The sequence below is a fragment of the Equus caballus genome, chromosome 19 (genome assembly GCF_041296265.1).
Source record: "Equus caballus isolate H_3958 breed thoroughbred chromosome 19, TB-T2T, whole genome shotgun sequence".
In the NCBI taxonomy this organism is placed as follows: Eukaryota; Metazoa; Chordata; class Mammalia; order Perissodactyla; family Equidae; genus Equus; species Equus caballus.
This window is the reverse complement of record NC_091702.1, coordinates 63,479,582-63,498,836: the sequence shown is the minus strand read 5'-3', so window position 1 is coordinate 63,498,836 and position 19,255 is coordinate 63,479,582. Positions and strand designations below refer to the sequence as shown.

Below are 19,255 nucleotides of genomic sequence, written 5' to 3'. Positions count from 1 at the left end.
ACCTTCCATTACTTTCTGGTAGGAAGTCAAGGTTTTCATATGTCTGTAACATCCCTTATTATCCACCAATGGGCAGTCCTTGGAGGATCCAGGATGTCTGTTCCATGCATAATGTTTTTCTGTTCTCCCTTTTGCTTTATCTCTGTGTTTCTTGAGAAAATGGTATACAAACCATTGAACTGAGAAGTAGCATTGATCTGGAGTTCCTTTGTTGAGGGGAACTCTTTGCTGACATTATTTGGTCATTAAGAGTATTGAGCATTCTCTGAGAATCATGTATTGAGTGTTAAATTCCTTTGACTTCATGTATATGGGTATTTTCAAGTATAGAGTTGTCTCCAAATTCATCAGTCTGCCTAGCTATGCTCTTCTAATCTGCCAAGTACTTAGTTGGAGTTCTTCCTATTTATAATAAAGAATTTTGCTTTTGCAAATTTTACGATTTATACCTTAGCTCTTCCACTACAAAAGCCTGGCTTTGTAACTCTTAGCAAACTGAAGCCAAAGAATGAAAATAATTTTGAAATATTGTGACCAAAATCTCTGCCTCATTGCTGATCATTATTGCTGATAATCCTTAGACCTTTAATGACCTTGACTGCATGAATGTAGACTGCCTGCCTATCTGACAGCGAATGAGATCAGCCTCAGTCTCCCCAGCAGGAAGAGTGAAGGCTGGTGATGCCCACATGATGAGACGCTGTTTTCTAGGTTTTGCAATGGAACAAATATGCTTGCTGTTGCTTCTAACAATGAGAGTGCTCCCGGGGTCTGCTCAGTTCAATGGCTACAACTGTGATGCCAACCTCCACAGTAGATTTCCTGGTAAGTCTGAACCTAATCTTTTCTCTAATTGTATCTGGAAAGAGTGATTATGTTTGAATGATAAATTATTTAAATACATATGGAAAATAGGGGGGATATCCCTCTATATTAAGTAGATATTAACAAATGGCAAATGACAAAAGACATTTTTCTGGAGTTATAATTTATACCTACATTAACATACAAAGTGTTCATCATAGTTAATATTATTATAATGGCTGCTCACAGATGTGAAAAGTATTGGCTAGTGGGTGATAAAATTGAGAGGCTAATTTCATTCAAAATTTGCCTAATTGATGCCTTTTTTCTCTATACGTTAATTTGAATGTTCAAAACTGCCCTTATATGCTAATAGATTTATTTAGGAATAACACTTAAAAGAAAATGATTGTGAAATATTATGCAATACTCAAAAAATATTATCTCAGTGAAATGTTGGTCACCACTAAAGTACACGGGCCAGCTTCAGAATGCATTTCACAGCAACCCATCAATATGGTGATAGATATGAGATTTTGACCATATTAGTGGACAGTCCCACAGGTTCCTAAAATCTGCACTCTGTGAGAAGTAATTCAATGTTTCATTTAAATATTTGCCGTTTTATTCAGGTAAAGTGAGAGAGCACAGTTCAACATTTACAGAATAAAGGTTGGACAATCTGAAGCTGCTTTTCCAAGTCTGCCATGCACACTGAAACGCCTTTTGACCTGTTTGACATTCTCCAAACCTGCCAGGACTGCTATATATGTGTATATGTGATGGCAGCAGCCCATCTACTTAGAGCAATCAGGAGGTAGTTATGTAGTTGATGTGAGATTGCCAAATTATCTGAAGAGAGGTAATCTGGTTTGCTCCAGAATTAAGATCAGAATGTGTGGGAATGTCCTCCTGAGCCCAGACCTAGGGCCAGTGAGCGGCTGATGAAGCAAAACGTGGAGGTCAGGATGGGTCTACAGGGAAGTCTGGAAAAGTATGCGAAGGGAGGGTTCTTAATGGTTTCGAATACCGCAAATGATGGTTTGTGGGGTACATTTTGCCGTTTTTATTATGGAAAACTCCAAACTTATACAAAAGTAGAGAGTAGGAAAAAGAGCACTCATATTGCTCATCCACCTTTGTTGGTTATTAACTTTTACAAATTTTGTTTCATCCCTCTCTCCTTCTTACCACCCCCATCTCTGGAATATTTAAAAATAAATCCATTATTCATCTTTCATTGTGTGTATCTACTGGAAAAGAACTTAAATAAATCATTGCACTTCATGCATACATCTAACGAACGTAGCAATAATTCCTTCATGTCATCTAGTACTCAAGCAAGTTGCTCTAACGCACTCACGTGGTGTGTTTGTTGATACATGTCTTAGGTCTATTTTAATTTATAACAGTTCCTCTCTGTTTCTTGCTTTTCTAAAATGCTATTTATCTCTTTAAGTAATTTGGTCATTTGTTTTGTAGAATTCTGACACTCTGGATCTGCTTGGCTGCAACTCTGACGTGTCATTTAACATGCTCCTCTTTCCTGTATATCCTGTAAAGTAACTAGAGCTAGAGGTTTGAGGAAACTCAGCTTCAAATGTTTTGGCAAGAATACTTTGTGCGTTGTTTGTGTAATGAAAACATTTGTCTTTATTTTGTAGGCAATGAAGAGCTATTGAGTTTTTGTTTTTGTTTTCTTTTTTGTTGAGGAAGATTCACCCTGAGCTAACATCTGTTGCTAATCTTCATTTTTTTCTTTTTTTTCGCTTGAGGAAGATTAGCCCTGAGCTAACACCTGTGCCAATCTTCCTCTGTTTTGTATGTGGATTGCCATCTCAGCATGGCTGACAAGCAGTGTAGGTCTGCACCCAGGATCCCAACCCATAAACCTGGGCCACGAAAGTGGAGCACACTGAACTTAACTGCTATGCCATCAGACCAGTCCCCCATTGAGGTTTTTTAAACACACCTTTTTAAGGGTTTGGTATGGTCGCATTTTGTTTTAGACAGCAGACATTGGGAAAAGTATAAAAGATAGAATCACGTTTGAAGAGACTGGAAGCCGAGAGAAATATCCTGAAGGCAGTGGCAGTGGGAGCAGCAGAGGACCCAGCTATCAGGAGATATTTTGTGGTGAACTCAGCAGAACTTGAGGACTGGTCCAGTTTGGGAAGTGAAAGAGAGGGAGGACTAGAGGGTGTTTTGAACTTGGATAGCTGGATGTTGATTCTGTTAAGTGATGCTAAAGATACAGGACAGTTGCCTGTTTTAGAAAGGAAGTTTGGATTTGGAGACAATGGGTTTGGGGAGCTTTTAGAACTTTTGGTGGCAGCCTCTATCCAGTAGTAGGAAATATGGGTCTGAGGAGAATGGTTGAAACTGTAGGGGAGGAGGACATGTCCTCTCCCCAAATGGGGGTTCGTCTGGCTGGAGAACGAATTAAATTCACATGAGACAGAATAGCAAGAGAAAATTAAACAAAGCTTTATGAGGAACCATGGCCCAGGGCCTTTCTTCCTGAAGGAAGAAAGGGCACCGAAGAAGTGGGGTGCACATAGTGGTTATATACCCCTAAACAGGGTGTTTCACATATGATTGAAATGTCCCTTTTACAATAGTCACGAGGCCTCTCTGTCAGCACAGCGCTTGATGGAAACAGCAGGTAGTGGTCGGCTATCTCGGTGGGTGTAGCAGGAGGCTAGTTGATTGTCTGGAGCTGGGCGGTCACAGGTGAGCTCAGCAATCAGTTCCTAGCCTAAGGAAAGATGCTTAATCTTTAAGGAGATGCCAATGTTGGGAGGGGGAGGGAAGTCAGTTACAGGAGGTTACCAGACCAGCACAATAAAATGCAGATTTAAGTCCTTGCCTTTGGTATTGATTAAGAGTTTTTAGAGAGAAGGTCATCTCCTTTCTTCTTCCTGGTACAGAGAGGGAGGCACCTTTTACAGATAGAGATTTACCTTACAAATGTAAACGTGTCCTAACAAAGGGCAAGTTCCATTCCTCAGAGCCTCCTTCCCTGTCCCAGTTTATCAAAAGCAATGAGCCTCAAATAATCTTGATGCCAAAGAGACATATCTTGGGGTTGCCAATTCCAGGTCCCCACAAAACCAAAGACAGCCATGTGAGAGCTGAATCCCTGGGCAGTGAGTGAGCAGTGAATGGGGGTAGAAAATGAAAGGTATGAAAATAGACAATTATTTAGGAAACTTTGGTGGTGAAGGAAAGAGAGGAGTAACCAGAGCCAGTAATTTAAATGAGGAAAGAGGACTTTTTAGATTACAGGACTAGAGACCTGAGCATACGTGAGTAAAGGGAAAGTATTCAGAAATTAGAAAGAAAATATGGAAAAGATCAAGGTATAAGTGAAGGAATTGATCTGGAAAAGCCGTAGCCGTTTCTTTGATTTAGGAGAGAAGGAGATAAAAGACACAGGCAGAGAAGTTGAGAGATGCCTATTGTGTTCATCTCCTCAGCGACGCGGGAGGCAGTGGCCCCTAGGAGAGTGAGGGGCCAGAGGCCTGGGAAGGACAGTGAAGCCTCACCCTGTTATGTGTGGAAAAGAAGGCCGAAAAGTAAGAAGATGGCTCAGCAGAGAGGACCCGGCTGATGCCATAGTTACACACTTGTAAACGTAAAGAAAACTTATAAATGAGCAGGAAGTGACTAGAACAGAAAAAGGAAACACTTTTCATATGGTAAATTAAAAAATTTATGTCAAAACATCCATTTACAATGGCGCCCACTGACCACCTGTATCAAAATCACCTGAGATGTTAAAAGTGTGGACTCCACTGCTTCCCTCCAGATACATAGTGTCAGAATCTCTGACTGTGAGGCTGGGAATCTGTGTTTTAAACTCTGCAGATGAGGCCAATGCACATTTATGGTTAAGAATAACTGACGTAGGTATTCTATTGGTATCTTGAGTCCATTATTCCAATTAAAGGCATAGTCAGGTGTTGGGGAAATAAAAACGAAATCTTCTCCCATTCCAGAAATCCTTTCCACAAAGATAGTAGAGATGAAAACACTTTTATTATTGAATTAGTGTTAAACCAGAATATGATGCTCATCACAGGCAATTCAGTAAGAGATTGCAAAGACAGAAAGAAATCTCACCATTTTATACAGCCAACCAGATACAACCTATTACATATATGTTTTCAAAATAAACAATAAGTGGTCCTCAATTAAGAGGACTTGACAGCACCATTTGTCACATATAGTTCAGCCTAAATTTACCTGGTAATTGTGGTGACCACCTGTGTTAGCACATTGGCTTATCCAGAGGAAAAATAAACTCACATCTCTATGAAAGAAGGTACTTTTGCAATTTGGAGCAAGCCTCCCACCAAAGTTAGGTTCCTACCCTCTCACAGAAACTGTGAGATGGGGAGCTGTCTAACTTGATATTTACATTTCAAGAGATGGCTCCCCCTCCTGACAAGACATTCCTGGGTCATAAAGCTGACAAAAGGCCTATCTAGTTTTCAAAAGGAGAGGAGAGACTACTTACAATTACAAGGTTTCTGATGTAAATGCTCTAAGAAAAGGGAGGAAAGAGAAGCCTTTTACCTTACTTTCAACACGGAGAATTAAGCTCTTATTCTTAATTTGCCTCAGTCCTTACACGTTAGCACTTGTACTACTATCTGACAACTAATATCCAAACTTTCCAAATGTACACACACACACACACACACACATCATTGCAATTTTAAATCTATGTTAAATAAAAAACCCAAATTCTTAAATCCAGGTAAATCAGAAGTCCCAGGAGAGGCTTTGAGTTTATACGGGTATTGTTTTCAAGTAAGCACCTTTTCGCAGGTTGTTTGCAAAAGAAGACTAGAGTGAGCAAATACAGCCTAAAGGTTAATTGCCCACTCCCCTCCTGCCCTGCTGAGTCTCTTCCACAGCAGGATCACCCTGGAGGGCATCAGGAGCTCCTCAAGCTGCTCAGCTAGTAAGCAATGGGACGGAATGAGAATGAGTCTGGCAAAGGAGAGGGGCTATCTAAATGCAAAGTACTGTTAATAATGATGAGAGTAATCATCTCACCCTATCTGACCTTTGCTGTTTCATGACATTAGAACTATTTTCTTTAATTTCCGTGGCATTTATCCTTGGGCAAAGGGAACTGCCGTGGTCTAATTCATTTGAAATTTAAAGGGGTCCTAGTTAATTTTAAAGGTAGTTAACTCTTGGATAGCGAAGCCAATAACAAGGAACAGACTCATCGCCCTGCTGAAATTATAGTTGTTCTCCTCGCAGAATAAAACTCAAACCATGTTGACTTTTAGAGTACCAAAGAATTATTTGGCCAGAGTACGGCATACAGATAAGAGCATTTGACCTCTGTGATTGATGGATACCTTCTGGAACCAGAGCACCTTTCGGAAAGATGGTAGTGTATAAGGGTTAGGCTAAACTTTCGAGCTTCTAAAGAAGTCTTTAATGATAAAGGCACAACCAAGGTGAGATTAGGCTCATGGCACAAGGAATTTTGTGGCCTGACATTGTCTTATGATGGACTAACCAGTCATGGGAAATTGAACGTAGGTCAGTCACATAATTCGTCATTTTGTAATCTGTCTAAAACAACACTAATAAGGAAGGAAACAATAGGTCCCACGTATTGAGTGCCAGGCACGTTACATGATTCTCTTTCATTCCTTACGAAAAACCTACAGATTTTTTTCAATCCTCGTTGTACAATGCGGAAATTGAGGATTATAATTCAATGTTGCAAAGGTAGCAGTTGACAGAGATATAAAACTAGAAATTTTTCTGTCAAATCATGATGCCTTAAAGTGAACTTTGAATACTATGTTTAAAAAATGCTGTATAGGGGTTGGCCCAGTGGCGCAGCGGTTAAGTTCACACATTCCGATTCTCGGCGGCCCAGGGTTTGCCAGTTCAGATCCCGGGTACGGACATGGCACCTCTTGGCACGCTATGCTGTGGTCGGTGTCTCACATATAAAGTAGAGGAAGGTGGGCATGGATGTTAGCTCAGGGCCAGTCTTCCTCAGCAAAAATAGGAGGACTGGCAGTAGTTAGCTCAGGGATAATCTTCCTCAAAAAAAAAAAAATGTTGTATATAAAAAACAAATAATCCAATTAAAAATGGGCAAAAGACCTGAATAGACATATTTCCAAAGAAGATATTAACACAGTCAACAGGTACATGAATAGGTGCTCAACATTGTTAATCATTAGGGAAACGCAAACAAAACTGCGAGATATCACCAGATATCACCACACACCTGTTAGAATGGCTGTTATCAAAAAGACAAGTGATAACAAATGCTGGTGAGGATGTGGAGAAAAGGGAACCCTTGTGCACCGTTAGTGGGATTTAAATTGGTGCAGCCACTATGGGAAACAGTACAGAGGTTCTTCAAAAAATTAAAAATAGAATTACCATCTGATCCATGAATTCCACTTCTGGACCTTTATCTAAAGGGAGCAAAATCACTACGTCAAAGAGATATCTCTGCTCCCATGTTACTGCAGCATTATTTACCACAGCTAAGACGTGAAAACAACTGTGTCCATCAACAGATGAACAGACAAAGAAAAGGTGATATATGTATATATATATGCAATGGGATATTATTCATCTATAAAAAAGAAGGAAATCTTGCCATTTGCAACAACATGGATGGACTTTAAGGAAATTATGCTAACTGGAATAAGTCAGACAGAAAAGGACAAATGCAGTATGATCTCACTTATATGTGGAACCTAAAAAGAACAAACAAGCAAACTCATAGAAAAAGATACCAGATTTGTGATTATCAAAGGCAAGGAGCGGGGAGCAGGGGATTAGATGTTGGGAGTCAAAAGAAGGTATAAGCTTCCAGTTATAAGATAAATAGGTCATGGGATGGATTGTACAGCATGGTGACTGTAGTTAACGATACTATACAGTGTATTTGAAAGTTGCTTAAGGAGTAAATCCTAAAAGCTCTCATCACAAGGACAAAAATATTTCTTTCTTTTTTCTTTGTGTCTATATGAGATGATGGCTATTAACTAAACGCATTGTGGTAATCATTTTGTAGTATGCGTATGTCAAGTCGTTCTGCTATAGACCTTAAACTTACACATTGCTGTATGTCAACTACATCTCAAGAAAACTGAAAGAAAAAACTGATGCACAAGTGGAGGATCACAATGGAAATTTCCACATTAAAGAACCTGAAAAATCTCATGTAGAGGAATTTGTTTAGCCTTTCCAGGATCTACCTGACTGAGGAAATATTTTTCCAGTAATATTTGTTAATATTTCAATGAACGCCAGTCTAGCACAGGAAATAAAATAGCGAACCACCCATTTAATCAATAGAACTGATGGATGGATCAAGCAAAATGAACCATCTAATCTGTGTTAGGTTTTCCTAACCATTGTATTGTTCTGTGCCCAAACACAAAGTAAGAGTGGATAATGGAATGATTACCCCAGGGACTATGTTCTGGCCCTCTGTGTAGATAAGAAGGGCCAATTCTCCTGCCTTCCTGTGTGGCAGTGTGTTTCGGTCTCCAAGTTGTCAAGAGGATGTCTGCTTTCTGCTCTGCACCAGTGACTGCGATTGCTAGACCAGATGAGGCAGAAGAACTGATCCAGTCAGTGACTGCTGATCACATCCTGATTAATCTAAGGTGATAAAGTGCAGTGGAGAGAAGAGCAATTAGTCAGCAAGTTCACTGACTGACTAATTCAGAGTCCGTACCCTTCTTTATTTTAAAAGCGAAGTTTTTTATTGCATGAATTTTTCTCTTCCTCTGCTTATATAAGAAAAACCCGTATGCATTTTTCTGCCCCATAAAGATGACCAAACTCTTTTGCTTCCGAGGAAGGTGGAGAAGCAAGTGTGAACATAAGTCTGCAAACTTCGCTTCAGACTGCCTATGAATTTCCTACAGCGCTGGAAACAACAGCTTGGATTTACTAACGAGAAACAGATGTGAAAAACTAAGGTGGCAAGAAACCTGTTCCATACAGAGAGGAAATTTGAATTCCTAATCCACTTTAAATTCTTCATCAGCTGCTGGTATTTTGTGTAGATGAAATATCGATATCCCTTTAGGACTTCCTGCTCTTTTAGCATCAAAACCTCAATAGTGTATAAAAACTTGTTAAGAGGAAAAGTAACTTTAAAAAATGAGTTAAAGCAACGAATATAGCATCTGTTCTCTAAGCAATTTTAAGGTTATGTAGTGCCAAATATTAATACTCTCATTTTACAGTGATAGAAATGGAAATAATGTAGACATTACTCTTATAATCTGGTAAGCTGTTATAATCAGTTTTGGAATATCTGTTGGAGTCCAGGAGGGAAGTTATTTCCAGGTGAGATTTCTGTGGCACAACGAACGAAGCAGTGCACTCTTCAGCGTACAGAGAAGCCTCCTCCTGGTATGTTGAATAGGTTTTGGTTCATACTATCAGTTTTAAACCAATGCTACTTTTAAGTGTGTATAAACTGGTCCATGGGTACGAGTGCAATCATATTCGCAGGAATCCTGCATGTGAACCGCACAGAGCTTCCAACTGCTCACAGCAGACTCACCCACCCCCACCCACGTCTCCTCCAGATGTTTCAGAGAGTGCCCAGGGCATAGTTTCATTTGAGGTGGACTGAATTGCTCCAGTCATTAAACTGCTGTGGTTTGTGGAATGGGGTAGAGGTAGGGATAGGAGAAGACTGATCCTGTTCCCAATTCTGTTTCACACATTGCCACCTGAGCACTAAAGTTAACTTATTTAGGCTCAGGCTCATAGAGCTTTTCATGAGCCCTCCTTCCTTGAGATTCAAAACATGTTAGTTCCCCAGACAAGGAAGGGAGTCAGACACACACCCACCTCCTTCATGGTTCTTGTCACTGTCTATCTCTCGTCCATAAAATCGGAATCCACCAAAGGGTTACCTCCTGCCCAGTCAAAAGTATAGTTGTGACCAAGAAGTTCAATTGGTTAAGAGACTTGCAGCATTGACATCACCTGGGAGCTTGTAAGAAATGCACAAATCAAGCCCCACCCCAGATCTATGGAATCAGAAGAGGCATTTTAATAAGATTCCCTGGTAATACATATGCACTGTCAAGTGTGAGAATTGTCGGTCAGAGTGTAGTACTCAGGATGTCCGGCTGGCTTTGTGTTCTTATATAACTGCAGTGTTTATGCCAACCCTAGCTGACTGTCTTGCACTTGCTTGCTATTAAATAGGGATAAGCAAATCTATCAGTATTGAGGGGAAATGATTTTTTAAAAAAATTATTATTAATAATGAGGCCAAATAATTATTCTCTAAGACTGATGCATTTAAAAGGTTAAATACCTAAACAAATAAAAAAATTCATTACTTTCATATTATTTAATGGGCTGAATTTTCTCAACTGGAAGTCAGAAAATATCTGACATTAAGGATTTTGATGTTTGTCTAACACTTTGAGAACAGGAATCATCTCAGAGCTGGCAGAGTACAGATGGGAAATAGGAGTTCTGGATGGACAACCAAGATGAGCCCATGTCAATTGGGCACATTTTTTTTTTTTGCCCGAATCTTGGAACTTGATACTAAAATATTAGAAAGCATGCATGCTGTTTGTGAAAGAATTGAATCATGCATATTTTAATAAACATTTGCTAAGTATTTGCTAGGCACTCTGAGAAAACCCAGAGCTTTCAGTGAGTTCCTAATCTAGTGGGAAAGCAAATATCCACTCCCAGAAATAATGTAAACCATAGAGTAGACTCACAGAGTGACACGGGATAGAGCACAAGGCAATGACTATATTCCATTGGGGAAACGAAGGAAAGTCTCATTATGGGACAACTTACGTATTATTTTTCTGTACTCAGTTGATTTCTTTCCTTACCTGAATGCTCCCATGGGTGTTTCATCTATTATTATTTATAAGCGATATGCTGAGTATTTGGTGATTCTCAAATTTATATTTCTCACTGTTTTCTATCCTCCAAATATTACTCATATTTTCAGCCACCTGCCGTACATTTCTGCTTGAATGGCCCATATGAACCTCAGCCTCGCAAAAACTGAGCTCATCATCTTTTTTTTTTCCTGCTTTTTCTCCTCAAATCCTCCCAGTACATAGTTGTATATTTTAGTTGTGGGTCCTTCTAGCTGTAGCATGTGGGATGACGCCTCGGCGTGGCCTGACGAATGGTGCCATGTCTATGCCCAGGATGTGAACCAGCGAAACCCTGGGCCGCCGAAGCGGAGCATGGGAACTTTAACCACTCGACCACGGGGCTGGCCCCCATCATCTTTTTTTCCCCTGTATTTCTTATCTCAGGGAGTAATCCACTCAGTCACTAAAGATAGAAACCTGAGCATCAGTTGATACGACCCCTCTCTTCAGGGCATTATCTCATCCGTTTCTTATAAAATGTGACCAGCTGAAATGGTTTCATTTCTTCCCAACAGTCCTTGCAAACACCTTTGCCCTAGCAAGACATAGTTGTATACAACATTGCACACAAACCTCTGTTGTATCATCCTCAGGCTGTAAGGTCGCTGTGTCCTCTACTCAACAATGAGTTCCTTGAAGTGAAAGACTCTTGTTAATCTCTTTATCTTCAGAGTCTAGCACAGAGACAGACACATAATATGTATACAATAAATGCTTTATTGGAATACTTTGCTGATAAGAAGTGGCATGTAGTTTAGATCTTGAAAATAAATAGGACCAATAGCCTCTAGCTTATATAAAAATGACGCTAATTGTGTGTGCTCAGTTTTTGTGCACCCCATCTTTTTTTACATTATACACTTGACCTCCTCCTCCCCCGAACTGCCTTTCCTACAGATTTTTACTTTTTCAGATCAATGGCAAAGGAACGTTTTGAGCCACTGCACTATAGTCCTGAGTAGCTGACGGCCCAATTTTGGGGTGTTGCCATGTGTATTTGTATTGCAGAATGCATATGTGCAAATTATTTGAATAATTGCATTGATCCACGCCCTTATTATTCTAGGTAATAATTAGAAAATGTTAAAATAAATATTCTGGTGCTAGTGAAAGGAAATGTAGGTCTCAAACTTAGTTTTGAAATGAGATGAAAATCATTCAGTGTATCAAAAGCTGGGAATCTTTAGCGTCATTTGGATGCCATTGGATTTAAGCCAGTTGAGCATGGAATTGTTGAAAAGAATAATAAAGTTAGATATACGTGTTAGATGTGTGAATGAAATGCTGCAAATATGTTGTCAGGAATTGTGTCTAAAGGGAAAATTGTAATTAGGTGTTCTAGGAATGGAACTTTATTGAAGATAAAGAAGTAGAGTGATATTTTTATTCATATATTTAGAATTGGATCCATCCTCTCTTTACTCTCATTTATATGGTAAGCATATTCTGTGAACACAAAATCAGGACACATTTTTATACATGGTAAGATAGGTGGTTGAAAGTGTGATGGGATATTTAAAATTTGCGTAATTTTAGAAAATCTGAGACAAACTCATTACCTGATTGATAAATAAGAGGCATGCAGAACATTTCTTTATTTTTACCTGAATTCCATTGAATACTATATTTTAAAAAATTTCTGTGAAAAGCTTAGCTTGGTTAAAATATCAGGGGAAAAATTGTCATTTTGGTAACATACCTGCACATAAACTCTGTCAGAAGGCTTGTCATTTTAAACATACTTACAATCTTTAAACACAAAACACTAAAAATCAAACATCTAAAGGTATTTATTCCTTGACTTTTGGTTGTTAGCTTGTGCTCATTGAATTGTTTAATACTCGAGTATTGTCCAAAGGGATGTCACAATTCAGGCTAGGATTGGACCATAAAAAGGCTAAAAAATTTTAGCTATTGAGAGCAACTGTTATTCAGTAACTCTGAAAAAAATTTCTCTACTTTTGGCAGAAATTGCCCTTTGGAAACTTGAAGTATCATTTTTTTTCCCCTCAAAGCCTCACAAATGGAAAAGTTGTGCTGAATAGATGTCTTTAGTACCTACAACCAAGAAAAAATGTGTTCCTGGGAAGGAACAGTGAAAAGTCTTTAGAAAACTGGGTTAGGATGGATTTGAACAGATCTCTTTTCTTACACTGCAAAAGGCTTTTATTTTGTTTTTGTATCTCCAAGTGGCATCAGCTTGTAGCAAATGCAGTTCCGTTGCAAGGGTTCAAGTCTTCAGTTATAAAGCAGAAAACAGAAGAGAGAGCTCTACCTCTGGACAAAGTAATCATTGCCATTTGTTAGGCTATTGTAAGCATCAATTAATTCCTCTAAACAAAGGTGAAGAAGCTGAAGTCTTTAGTTGATGTAAATTAAGGAGAATGGTACCTCTCTTTTGTAATATACTTAATATGGCCTCACTTTGATACATTTAGGAGATGCCAAGTACTGCAATGACGCTCATTCTCCATTCACTAGGCATAAAGAGAGTTCTTAGTGAACTCTCTAGTAGTTGAGAATTTGATTTGACATTCAGGAGGACGTTTTGTTACCCTAAAGAGACCATTTTGTACGTGAAGGTCTCCCGTGATCTTATGTATGGCCTCATTCCCTGCCATTTCCTTCTTTACTTTTTAAATTCTAATGAAAATGGAACTGTCCAGCTCCCAACAAGCCTGAGCATGTTTCACACTTGTGTCGTTATTCATGCTGTCCCCTCTGTGTTACAAAATTTCCACTCCTTTATGTAGCCAACTCCTACTGATACCTGAAAACTCAGCTCAATGCCATCTTCTCCAGGAAGCCGTTCTCAACCAGCTGGTTGGCATGAGGCTGGTTGAGGTATAGCATGAAGATGGGGAAAAATCAATAGATTTAAGGTGCATTTTGAAGTTGGTAAGAAGTCACTATATATTGTTAACACGAACTGTCTTATTTTAGTAAAGAGCATTATTTAAAAGTGATGGTTGCGTTAAAACAGTTAATGTTGCTGAAGGCTAATAGAGATATTCTCCCAGATGTAAGTGGTATTTATTATTTTCTATGTTGGAAAAGTGAATGCCATAGTGAATTCGTTTTATTTTTCTAGTTGCAAAGGAAATATTGCTTGGAGTTTTCTATACGAACTAGCCTAATACTGCCTTTTGGCCATGAAAGAGATTTCCCATCTGTCTTTCCATCTTTGGCCATAAAAAGGTTTTCTTTCTTTTTTGTAATGAGTTTAAAAGCATAGCCAAACATAGAAATTTCCATATTGACTTATTCATTTCCCCAAAATATGACTCACTTTGCCAGCAAAAACCAGTATAGAGAATGAATACTCCAAAGAAATACGCTATTGACCACTCTACCCTTATATCAGAACTGTGGGATTTAGGCAAATTCATTCTATGCCAAAACATCTTGAATGACACATTTACATATTGCTCAGGTGAATATCCTGTCATTTACCAAAAAATCTTTTGTTTTGCTTGTTTTTCCTTTTTTGAACAATCAAGGTGATTTCTCCCAACAGCCTAATCAGCTTTTGTCTATTTCCACATTGTGAAAACCTGATGCTTGTTTCATATGCTTTATCTAAGTGGTAAAACAGAGTGTTAAAAAGTGGCGAGGTTCCTGTATTAATTTCCCAGGGCTGCCATAACAAAGTGCCACAAACGGGGTGATTTAAACAACACAGGTGTATTGTCTAGCAACTCTGGAGGGCAGAAGTCCAAAATAAAGGTGTCCGTGGGGCTGCGCTCCCTCTGGGACTCTGGGTGGAGCCCCTCCTTGCCTCTTCCTAGCATCTGGTGGCTTGCTGGCAAGCTTTGGCATTCCTTGGTGTAGAGATGCATCACTTCACTTCTCTGCCTTCATATGGCATCCTCCTCGTGTCTCTGTCTTCACATGGCATCCCCTTTACAAGGACACCCATCATATTGGATTGGAGAGCCACCCTACTCCACTAGGACCTCATCTAAATTAATTACCTCTGCAACGACACTATTTCCAAATAAGGTCACACTCTGAGGTACTGGGGGTTACCACTTCAATGTATCTTTTTTCAACTTATAACAGTTACCAAAACCAATAAGAGTAAAAGCTTCTGCCACTGGGGAATTACCTAGCAGTCAACTTCTCCGCTTTTTACATATATTTTCTTCATTATATGTAGAAAAATAACTAAATAGAGATATGGAAAGCATATGTGCATGCGTGTGTGTGTGTGTGTGTGTGTGTGTGTGTGTGTGTGCAGGCTTGCCTTTACAGACCTAGAATGGGTCCCATCACTGATAACTCATAGAGTCACAGAAAACACTGCAAATCATGTTTTACATTTCCATGCCTGGCTCATTCCTTTGATTAAGGCATAGTCATTGGCAAAATATTCTTAGAGAAGGCTATGCATTTTTGTTTGTAATATCAGCACACCATTTTTCATCTTCTCTCTCTCTAGTGTGATTTAATATAGGCAAAATAAAATGAAATTCTGATGGATGGCTTTTGTTTCTACATCCTGGATAAGATAGGTTACAAAATACCAAAGTGCTCCACAATTTGGCTTAGGATGGATTTTAACCGCTTCTTCCCTACACTTGGGAAAATGCATCATTTGCAGTGTGTTTCACTACTTTAGACAGGTGATCTGAATAATTCAGTTACTCTAGTTCTGAATTTGCTCAGTAGCCCGATTTTTTCTGCTCACTTCTCTAATCATTCAACAATATGCTCAACTGACATTTAATGCACGTACACCATACACCAGACAGGAGAAACAAAGATGAGCTGTAATCTCTACCCTCAAAGGCCTCTCTCTAAATAACTAAATCAAAGAGTTTTTTCCTGGCTACTTTTCTTGATAACTTGCACATTGGATTATGGTGTTTTCAAATATAGGGATGAGACTGAGAGGATGAATAAGTACATCAGGAGATGTTAAAGTTATTCTTGTACCTTCTACTGTGATTTTGAGACTTACATTTGTTTTTTATGTATTTTTATTTCAGCTGAAAGAGACATCAGTGTCTACTGTGGGGTGCAGGCCATTACGATGAAGATTAATTTTTGCACAGTACTCTTCTCTGGTTACTCTGAAACAGATCTGGCACTGAATGGAAGACATGGGGACTCCCATTGCAGGGGCTTCATCAATAATAACACCTTTCCCGCCGTGGTCATTTTCATCATCAACCTCAGCACGTTGGAGGGCTGTGGAAACAATCTAGTGGTAAGATCAGGGTGAAATTGTGTGCTAGACTTGGGGTCATTACTAAAAGATCTCCCCATTTCATGAAATAATCAGAAGCTCAATCTGTCTTTCAAGAAAAAATTCCAAGAATACTGAACCAATCACTTCCCTTTGCCTGTTTGAGGATTCTGCTCCCAAACGTACAATTGTATCTTCCAGTAATGGTTCTGTTTATTGTATCTGGCAGTTGAGGGGTCTGAGATCGGCTGTGCTTCTCTAAGCAACATTATTTTGTTTGAGTGACATTGATGAATATTTGTCTACAGTTTATCATAGCTATGTTCCTCATGCTATTTGTGGAAATACCTGATCATACAAAAATTGTTTGTCCCACTGAGATGGGCAACGAATCACTTGGCCTATTGCTTCTTAGTGACCTCATTCAGAAAGAAAGATGAAATATGGAAAAGCAGCCTTAGAATTTTCTAGGTCTCGTGTTCACCACTGAATGATCCCCACCAGTGTTTTATAAAAGAAGGCTGTCATTATTTCTGGTGTGAAATTCTTCACTGTGTGGGACTGTCCTTTGAATTTCAACATGTTTGTCATCCCCAATCTTACACATAAAGTCCCAGTGGCATTCTCTTTCCAGTAGCACACTTTCTCCAGTGAAAATCAAAACACCGCTTCAAATATTTACACCCTGAATAAGAACCACTCGTCTATGCTATTTATTTATTTATCCATGCATCGAACACCAAAAAATAGAATTGAATAAGGAATTGACTCTCCTGGGAATTAAAATTAATTGAAGTTAAAATATTGTGGTTTTGGGAGTGTTACGCTGAAATTCATTTAGTACGATCTTTTCGTTTTGCTTGTTTAAATTAAACATATTGGTAAATCCTAGCACAGACAAAAAGGAGATACCATGGGCATGACAACTTAGCCCAGTGAAGAAGGAGAAATTGGCTTTTCCTCTCCATAAATTATTGCTTGGCACTAAGGCTTGATTATTCTACAGGCAGGGTTTCTGAGACGTGGTGAGAGTTGGGAGACAGGAAGAAGAGATTTGTCTGCATCTCCTTTATCTGTTCCCAGAGGGAGGGCAGTTAGAATATTGTGCCCATGACCCTTTCCAAGCCTGCAGCTTGAGTTTTGTTGACTCTTTTTATTAAAAACGTTTATTCATCTCTCAAGTTGTGTGCAGAGAGGTTATGCAGTGGGCCGAAGGGAGAGTGAGTATCGCGGGGCTGCGTCTCCCTGTGGAGGGAGGGAGCCTGCGGAGAGCAGCTGCCCTTCCCCTCCTCCCGACACAGCTCAAGATTTCTCCTTCATGGCACTGTCTTCTCTGGATTTCAGTCATCTGACCCTACCGCCAAGAAAACAACTCAGCAGAAAAGCCAGGAGAAGCATGCCTGTGTGTGGATGTGTGTTTTACTTTCTTCAGAGCTGCGTAACTTGTATAAAATGATATATATGTGGGGTTGTCTTTTTCAGACAGAATTGGCATGTTTAGGTAGCCAGTCAGGCAGGTGGTGAGAGGAGGGAAGATTTGCTTGGTTTTCATTATTGCCTTAGATGTCACCAGCTTTGGTGTCTGCTCCAAGGACAGTCTTTCATGGGAAGAATTAAGCAGAGTACTAAATCACTGGATTGGAATCGAAATGTTTTCATTCATGACGACTCTGACTCTGTTCATGAATTAGCTGGATAATTGCCTCTCCTTTGCCCATGTGTTCCTGCGTTCAAGCATAAAGTTTATTCTATTGTTGAAAATTGGGTATTACAGGTCTCCGTAATATCTGCTAAAAATATTTACTGAGCATCATATTGTATTTGATGTGGTAGGAGAGGCTATATTCCTCTATGGCATTGTGAAGTCAAGAACATCATTGATTATTCCTAAAACGGTGGCTCTTAAATTTAGTGGGATTGGAGAATCCAATGAAAGCTAATCAGTCCCAGGAAAATACACAAATGGATAATATTTTTATATGACTTCTGGGAGTTCATGAAACCCACCTGTGGTCTACTGCCCTGGAGGGGATGAGAATCCCATGCACCGCAGAGGAAGACCCGGGAAGATCAGCCCTCAGAAAATGTCTGACCTTAATGCATCTGTTCAGAATTTGTCTCAGGGGCTTGAAGACACTGGTCTCACAGTGCTACACTGACGATGCAAAGGCAAGCAAGACTGAGAGGGCTCCCTACCCACAAAGAGCTCTGATCACGGCTGAGGGGACTGCCCAGTCAGGGGCTGCTCATGCACAGTGACCCCTGCTGTGATGGGGAGAATCAATGCATGTGGAGGAGTCAGGAGAAGTTTCCCAGGGAAGATGAGATCCAGGGACGAGTAGTGAAGTGGGGGAAAGAGAAAGCAGAAGGAGGATGCACGAAGGCCAGAGCAACATGGGCTTTGGGGCCGGAGCATTATTAACCAAGAGTGGGAGCCTGGAGATATGAAGCTAAAGCGGAAAGCAAGATCAGATTAACAGGGATCATTTAAGCCATGCCACAGAATTCAGAGTTTACTTGTGACCATTTTCAAATTACTCACTGTGAACATTTGATCTTTCTCTTTTCTTATTTATGAAATATGAATAAAATGTTTTTGGTAAATATGAAGTTTCATTTAGTTAAAAGACATATATAATCACTTATAAATAGCATTATGAGTGTATAATCTCAAAACCATGCATGTTATAGTTGGAACAGACCCTAGAAATGGTCTCATCTAATGTTTTGTTCTTGTATATGAAATGCCTGTATTTATATATATCTATTTAATCATTGAACTTGATCTATCATTCTAACAGGTATCTACAATTCCTGGAGTCAGTGCTTATGGAAATGCAACTTCAGTACAAATAGGAAATATTTCGGGATATATTGATACTCCAGACCCACCAACGATCATCAGCTATCTACCTGGGCTTCTTTACAAGTTTAGTTGTAGCTATCCGTTGGAATACTTGGTTAATAATACCCAGCTTGCTTCGTAAGTTTGCATTTTATTCTTGCTATCTCATATTGTTTTTATGTTTGAGTCATTTTTTATCCTTGAGGGTCTTATAAAGATGGCAGGATTTATTGAGAATAGTCAAACTCAATGTAATGGAAGCCATATTAAGCCTAATATTTCTATCTATCTATCTATCTATCTAATCTTTCTATCTATCATCTATAATTGTTATAACCCATATCAATAGTTCAGGGTGTATATACATTTTATTTCCCCCCCAGATTAAAACTGGTTCAAACTAATTAGGGGGTTGCCTTGGGTTCTCCTCGCTCCCTTCAGAATTGTCCAAGAACTCTGGGTGCTTAC

General features: G+C 39.3%; 1 protein-coding gene across 2 annotated transcripts in view; it reads left to right on the top strand.

Annotated features, from left to right (window-relative positions):
• Positions 1 to 19,255, top strand: part of ZPLD1 (zona pellucida like domain containing 1) — a 219,663-nt gene that overhangs the window by 180,482 nt on the left and 19,926 nt on the right. For both annotated transcript variants that reach the window (XM_023623836.2, XM_070242899.1), the window contains 3 exons: positions 712 to 825; positions 15,743 to 15,963; positions 18,744 to 18,925. In XM_023623836.2, coding sequence (XP_023479604.2) covers positions 712 to 825; positions 15,743 to 15,963; positions 18,744 to 18,925 — 517 coding nt within the window. The remainder of the gene's footprint in view (positions 1 to 711; positions 826 to 15,742; positions 15,964 to 18,743; positions 18,926 to 19,255) is intronic.